Consider the following 7,819-nt stretch of genomic DNA (forward strand, 5'->3'; position numbering starts at 1 on the left):
ACAGTGAAATGCTTACTTACAAGCCCCTAACCAACAATGCAGTTTAAAAATACGGAAAAGAGCAGTAATAAAATAACAATAGCGAGACTATATACGGGGGGTACCAGTACAGAGTCAACGTGCGGGGGGGGCACCAGTTAGTTGAGGAAATATGTACATGTAGGTAGAGTTATTAAAGTGACTAAGCATAGATGATAACAACAGAGAGTAGCAGCAGTGTAAAAGAGGGGGGGGGGGGCAATGCAAATAGTCTGGGTAGCCCTTTGATTAGATGTTCAGGAGTCTTATGGCTTGGGGGTAGAAGCTGTTTAGAAGCCTCTTGGACCTAGACTTGGCACTCCGGTAACGCATGCCGTGCGGTGGCAGAGAGAAGAGTCTATGACTAGAGTGGCTGGAGTCTTTGACAGTTTTTAGGGCCTTCCTTTGACACTTCCTGGTATAGAGGTCCTGGATGGCAGGAAGCTTGGCCCCTGTGATGCACTGGGCCGTACGCACTACCCTCTGTAGTGCCTTGCGGTCGGAGGCCGAGCAGTTGCCATACCAGGCAGTGATGCAGCTGTACAACCTTTTGAGGATCTGAGGAGCCATGCCACATCTTTTCAGTCTCCTGAGGGGGAATAGGTTTTGTTGTGTCCTCTTCACGACTGTCTTGGTGTGCTTGGATCATGTTAGTTTGTTGGTGATGTGGACACCAAGGAACTTGAAGCTCTCAACCTGCTCCACTGCAGCCCCGTTGATGAGAATGGGGGCGTGCTCGGTCCTCTTTTTCCTGTAGTCAACAATCATCTCCTTTGTCTTGATCACGTTGAGGGAGAGGTTGTTGTCCTGGCACCACCCGGCTAGGTCTCTGACCTCCTCCCAAAAGGCTGTCTCATTGTTGTCGGTAATCAGGCCTACCACTGTTGTGTTGTCAGCAAACTTAATGATGGTGTTGGAGTCGGCGCCTGGCCATGCAGTCGTGGGTGAACAGGGAGTACAGGAGGGGACTGAGCATGCACCCCTGGGGAGCTCCAGTGTTGAGGATCAGCGTGGCAGATGTGTTGCTACCTACCCTCACCACCTGGGAGTGGCCCGTCAGGAAGTCCAGGATCCAGTTGCAGAGGAGGTGTTTAGTCACAGGATTCTTAGCTTAGTGATGAGCTTTGAGGGTACTATGGTGTTGAACTCTGAGCTGTTGTCAATGAATAGCATTCTCATATAGGTGTTCCTTTTGTCCAGGTGGGAAAGGGCAGTGTGGAGTGCAATAGAGATTGCATCATCTGTGGATCTGTTTGGGCGTATACAAATTGGAGTGGGTCTAGGGTTTCTGGATAATGGTGTTGATGTGAGCCATTACCGTCCTTTCAAAGCACTTCATGGCTACGGACATGAGTGCTACGGGTCTGTAGTCATTTAGGCAGGTTGCCTTTGTTTTCTTGGGCACAGGGACTATGGTGGTCTGCTTGAAACATGTTGGTATTACAGACTCAATCAGCGACATGTTGAAAATGTCAATGAAGACACCTGCCAGTGTGTCAGCACATGCCCGGAACACACGTCCTGGTAATCTGTCTGGCCTCGCAGCCTTGTGTATGTTGACCTGTTTAAAGGTCTTACTCACGTCGGCTACGGAGAGCATCATCACACAGTTGTCCGGAACAGCTAATGCTTTCATGCATGCCTCAGTGTTGCTTGCCTCGAAGCGAGCATGGAAGTGATTTAACTAATCTGGTAGGCTCGTGTCACTGGGCAGCTCGTGCATCCCTTTGTAGTCTGTAATAATTTGCAAGGCCTGCCACATAAGACGAGCGTCGAAGCCGGTGTAGAATCCAGGCTGCGACAGAACCTGGACTCAACCAGAATCTCTATTGGCACAGCTAGCACTGTGATGCAGTGCCTTAGACCACTGCGCCACTCAGGAGGCCACATATGAGTTAAGAGTTGACCTCACACATGAGTTAAGAGTTGACCTCACACATGATCTAAGAGCTGGCCTCACAGACAGTAAGGAGAGTTCAATTATTGTATTTAATCCTGAGGCTGAGTGTGTGTGACATGAAAAAATTCCCCAACAAACATGACAACAGGGGTCAAATGAATGGCCAGTAGCAGATCAGAGGTTTAGGGGTTAGGATCTTAGCAAGTACCACAGCATGGCCCTTCATCTGCAATTATGCAATTATTGTTGGAAGTTAGCCATTGTCATGAGCATCAAGGATAAGGCAAGCATGCCACACAGGCCAGAGCAGTGAATAATATCCCACTCTTATCAGTCACTCTTAAGCTGTCAATGAGTAGGCCATTTAGATATCAATTACATGACATGTGATATGTATCTCCTAATAGTAATGGCTATCTAGATGGAATTCTCATCGGCTGAGAAATATAACAGATAAATAACGTTCCCTTCTCCCTACCATTGACCCTTTTTTTGACCCCTCAAGAGTGATTGATAAGGGTGGTATATTATTCATTGCTCTTGCATGTGTTGCATGTTTACCTTATTCTTCAAACCAGGGCTATAGATCCATCTATTGACTGCTGTCAAGGATGTGCGCTGTTCTCTCTGTTGTCATCAATACCATAATCGTTACCAATGCAGGTCTATAAGCCCAGAGTCTCAGTCTGTGCAGGACCGACTTCTTCATCTCGCTCCCGCCCGCATCCGCATCCACAGGCTTTCTGTGCGACTCCCACCCCATAAACGCAAGAACTGGTCCCCAACCCAAACGCATACCCGCAATGTTATTTTAGGCGTATGTCACTTGCCAGCCATGATCCCTGCAATATTGCGCCCTATAGGCAATATCATTCATGTGCAAAAAACTAACAAATAGGTTAAGTTACCAGAGATCCTCACGTGGCCCATTGTATTCGGCTATTCAAGTGGCCCATTCTATTATGCTATCTGTATTACTGGGCTATATCAGCCAATATGCTAGACATATTTTGAAGAGAGCAGAGTTGGAGAGACTTGCACTTTCTTTTTAGTTATTTTCATAGCCTCCATTTTAAGAATGGGCGATTGTTAGACGGAGACAAATATGGGTGATCAATATGTATTTCTAGCCAATGTAGTAAACTATAGCCTAATCATATTTAGGAAGTACATTTCCTTGGAAAGATAAGTCGGAAGTTTACATACACTTAGGTTGGAGTCATTAAAACTTGTTTTTCAAACACTCCACAAATTTCTTGTTAATTAACAAACTATAGTTTTGACCAGTCGGTTAGGACATCTACTCTGTGCATGACACAAGTAATTTTTCCAACAATTGTTTACAGATTATTTCACTTATAATTCACTGTATCGCAATTCCAGTGGGTCAGAAGTTTACATGCACTAAGTTGACTGTGCCTTTAAACAGCTTGGAAAATTCCAGAAAATTATGTCATGGCTTTAGAAGCTTCTGATAGGCTAATTGACATCATTTGAGTCAATTGGAGGTGTACCTGTGGATGTATTTCAAGGCCTACCTTCAAACTCAGTGCCTCTTTGGGAAAATCTAAAGAAATCAGCCAAGACCTCAGAAAAATATTGTAGACCTCCACAAGTCTGGTTCATCCTTGGGAGCAATTTCCAAACGCCTGAAGGTACCACGTTCCTCTGTACAAACAATAGTACGCAAGTATGAACACCATGGAACCACGCAGTCGTCATACCGCTCAGGAAGGAGACGCGTTCTGTCTCCTAGAGATGAAAAATCAATCCCAGAACAACAGCAAAGGACCTTGTGAAGATGCTGGAGGAAACAGATACAAAAGTATCTATATCCACAGTAAAATGAGTCCTATATCGACATAACCTAGAAGGCCTTTCAGCAAGGTAGAAGCCACTGCTCCAAGACCACCATTAAAAAGCCAGGCTACAGTTTGCAACAGCACATGGGGGCAAATATTGTACATTTTGGAGAAATGTCCTCTGGTCTGATGTAACAAAAATAGAACTGTTTGTCCATAATGACCATCTTTGTGTTTGGAGGAAAAAGGGGGAGGCTTGCAAGCCAAAGAACACCATCCCAACCGGGAAGCACGGGGGTGGCAGCATCATTTTGTAGGTGTGCTTTGCTTCAGGAGGGACTGGTGCACTTCACAAAATAGATGGCTTCATGAGGAAGGGAAATTATGTGGATATATTGAAGCAACATCTCAAGACATCAGTCAGGAAGTTAAAGCTTGGTCGCAAACGGACAATGACCCCAAGCATACTTCCAAAGTTGTGGCAAAATGGCTTAAGGACAACAAAGTCAAGGTATTGGAGTGGCCATCACAAAGCCCTGACCTCAATCCTATAGAAAATGTGTGGGCAGAACTGAAAAAGTGTGTGCAAGCAAGAAGGCCTACAAACCTGACTCAGTTACCGCAGCTCTGTCAGGAGGAATGGGCCAAAATTCACCCAACTTATTGTGGGAAGCTTGTGGAAGACTACCTGGAACGTTTGACCTAAGTTAAACAATTTAAAGGCAATGCTACTGAATACTAATTGAGTGTATGTAAACTTCTGACCCACTGGGAATGTGATGAAAGAAATATAAGCTGAAATAAATAATTCTCTCTACTATTATTCTGCCATTTCACATTCTTAAAATAAGATCCTAACTGACCTAAGATGGGGAATTTTTACTTTGATTAAATGTAAGGAATTGTGAAAAACTGAGTTTAAATGTTTTTGGCTAAGGTGCATGTAAACTTCCGACTTCAACTCTATATGATATAGCCTACCTTTTAGGAGCGGGACGATTTGCAGGCAGAGACAAATAAATGGGCCAAAGCTCGCTCACTATGGTGGTCATTGCGCGCCCTGCGACTTCTCCTTTCAAATGATCACATTTTTGGATTGCACGTCGGTTGAGCGCCCTGCACTTCTTTCCATTATCAACATTTAAGACACTGTAGTAAACTAGTCTAATCATATTTAAGTGAATTTCATTGGAAAGGTAAGTGCCACGTGATTCTCCGCCCATGCATAGGCAGCCTACTCTATTTCAATGAGACCACACATATAGACTACTACGCGCACTTGATCTCGCACGCCCAACTAGGAGAGATAGAGACGACATTGAGAGGAGAGGTAGGCTATTGAAGTTGAAGCAGCGAATTCTGAGTGTGTGAATAATTGCGACAAAGGTGTGTTTTTAATACAATACATAGGCGTAGGCTAACGGATACAAATCAGGAAGACAACCGTTTCCAAATAAACTGCGGGACAACAAAATATATTGTCATTCCAGTCGTCGGTCTGACCGCCCTCTCCCACCCGCAGCATTACAAATACAGACGCTATAATGATCTCTGTCAGGACCCGCAGCCCACTACTGCTGTGTTTTTTGCCATGTGCTGCTATGCTTTCGCCACCCACCCTGCACTGAAGAGCTCGCCTCACATTTGTACTGCATTTCTTTCTTTCTATGGCGAATAGACATGCTCAACCAAATGTTCTTTGGACTGCACGATTTCTCCTGCACCCTTTCTCTCTCCTCCCTCTCTCTCATTTATAATAGTGTTTGTACTGTCTATACCATCTCAAGCAGAGCTCTAGAGTTGAGCTCCACTCTGATTGGCTCAGTCACTCTTCTGTTGAGAAGGCCTTGTATTTCAACATGTGAGGCATCATTACGATCAATATTATTGGCCTTTCAGCCTCTAGCTAGCACCACAGCAAAATGGCCTAATCACATTCATTCACAAACCATCTCAGAGCAAGCGTTCTGATCTAGGATCAGGTCCCCCCTGCCCATATAATCTTATTCATTATGATTAAAATACAAAACTGGTCCTGGATCAGCACTCCTACTCTGAGATGCTTTGTGAATGAGTATGGGCTCAGTTCCCTAGGGATTAATTGATGATGATCTAGCTATACCATCCATATGAAGGTGTTGATGATGGTGGATTAATGAATAACCCTTTCATGCCTGGGGTGGAGCCAATATCAACAGGTGGGAAAGAAGGACAAAAATAAAGCACAATTTAACAAAAATCGTATTTCCTTATAAACATTTTATTCAGTGCATTTTCGTTAGAACAACAAATAACCTACTGAAGGTACCAGATTAAAAGTGTATCTGTGCTCTGTGGATCATTCACTTGTAGTCTGGTATAGACTGGAGCACAGTGTCCAAAACAGGTAGATAATAGGCATAGTAGACCTACAGTACATCATGCTGCTATTTCCCAGAGGTCCACAGTCTTCCATGCAATAATAGTGTCAATCAATCAATCAATCAATCAAAATTATAGACATAAGCATCTATTTGGCTCCAGGGGGAAAAAACAATGCAGGAGAATACAAACAATCATTTAATCTGTAAGAGCCCTCAATTTCACTAATAATCCCCATTTGATGGTAAAATAAAAAAAATCTAGGATTATGTTAATATCCTTTCACACACACGCAAACAAATGACTGAATACATCTAAATACCATATGAAATGTTGTTTATAGTTTGTCAAAGGAGACTACTAATGACACAATACTGTAAAAGGGTTGACATAAGTTTAAACAACTACTCTGCTTCTCTATTGTATTATTAAAACAAGTTGCTGTAGACCACACATTGTCCGTGTCTGATTACCCCTCGCCTCCATGTGTTGTAACTCGTAGACTGATGGGTATGCCAAAATAGAGCCTTTCACACATTTTGAAAATGCTTTAAATGCCAGGATGTCATGCTATTGAGGAAGAGATTTTGTCTTTTTAGGCCCACGTGTGTTTGACAACATATCAGCTGATAATCAGAAAGGGGGGGATGGGTTGTACCAAAACGAATGAATGTCGGAAAACAACGCAATTGTGCATTAGATGATGCATTCTCAGTATGGGTGAGCCTAGTATGTCGATATTTGTTGCTTACTGCATAAATGTTTACTAAACAGTACGTTCTAATTAGTATGTAGTACAATTAGTACACACTACACAGTTTGTAGTACGATTAGTACACACTACACAGTTTGTAGTACGATTGGTACAAACACAGTTTGTAGTACGATTGGTACACACAACACAGTTTGTAGTACGATTGGTACACACAACACAGTTTGTAGTACGATTGGTACACACAACACAGTTTGTAGTACGATTGGTACACACAACACAGTTTGTAGTACGATTGGTACACACAACACAGTTTGTAGTACGATTGGGACACACTACACAGTGTGTCATTAAAGTAGTAGATAAGACAGATTTAGGACATGGCCTATGCTTGTGATTTGATTTCTTTCTTCCTTTCTTTCTTTGCCTTGAGTAAAACTAGAGAAACACCCTTGACTCTTTGGTACACAGGAACAAATGATCGCAATCAGTATAGCTGGCAAGCAATTTATATGGTAGACGAGGCAGAAGGCTTGCAGATATGTACACCTTGGACTCAAACGCACAAAAAAGCTTTTTTTTTTAGGAGGCATGAAAGCAACAGTTGATGGACCACATAAATACTGACCAGTAACTCTCCCTCTCAAGACCTTCAGAGAGATATACATTGGTAATACACTACATATGCTCAAGAATACAAGGAAGAATATAAATTCCAGACCAGCAAAATGGCTTTTCGTATGGAAGTTCATAGCAAAGTTGACCCGCAGAAGCTCGCTCATGGATTTATTTAATTGATGATGTCATAGTCTGTCACCGTGGTTTCAGTACACACTAAGCTAAGCTACTTTGCTTCCTCTCCACCTGTTCAGTTTGATGAGGATCAGTTGAGTCTGCTTACAGTGAGAACCGCCCTCTGCCTGACACTGACCACCACAGCTATGTGGACTGCTCGTTCTGGCTCAGTGTCTTCCCTCCTCCATTCAGCAGGGCTGATGCACTACGGCTCTTAGTGGGAGTGCCGCT

The 7,819-nt window shown here is 43.3% G+C and overlaps 1 protein-coding gene across 2 annotated transcripts in view; it reads right to left on the minus strand.

The window, feature by feature from the left end:
* Positions 1-5,962: 5,962 nt before the first annotated feature.
* The window catches only part of LOC124007236 (fibroblast growth factor 13-like), a 14,400-nt gene continuing 12,543 nt past the window's right edge, over positions 5,963-7,819 (minus strand). For both annotated transcript variants that reach the window (XM_046317653.1, XM_046317652.1), the window contains exon 5: positions 5,963-7,819. This exon is cut by the window's right edge and continues 56 nt beyond it. In XM_046317653.1, coding sequence (XP_046173609.1) covers positions 7,733-7,819 — 87 coding nt within the window. In that variant the 3' untranslated portion in view covers positions 5,963-7,732.

The sequence above is a fragment of the Oncorhynchus gorbuscha genome, linkage group LG20, assembly GCF_021184085.1.
Source record: "Oncorhynchus gorbuscha isolate QuinsamMale2020 ecotype Even-year linkage group LG20, OgorEven_v1.0, whole genome shotgun sequence".
NCBI classification, from domain to species: domain Eukaryota; kingdom Metazoa; phylum Chordata; class Actinopteri; order Salmoniformes; family Salmonidae; genus Oncorhynchus; species Oncorhynchus gorbuscha.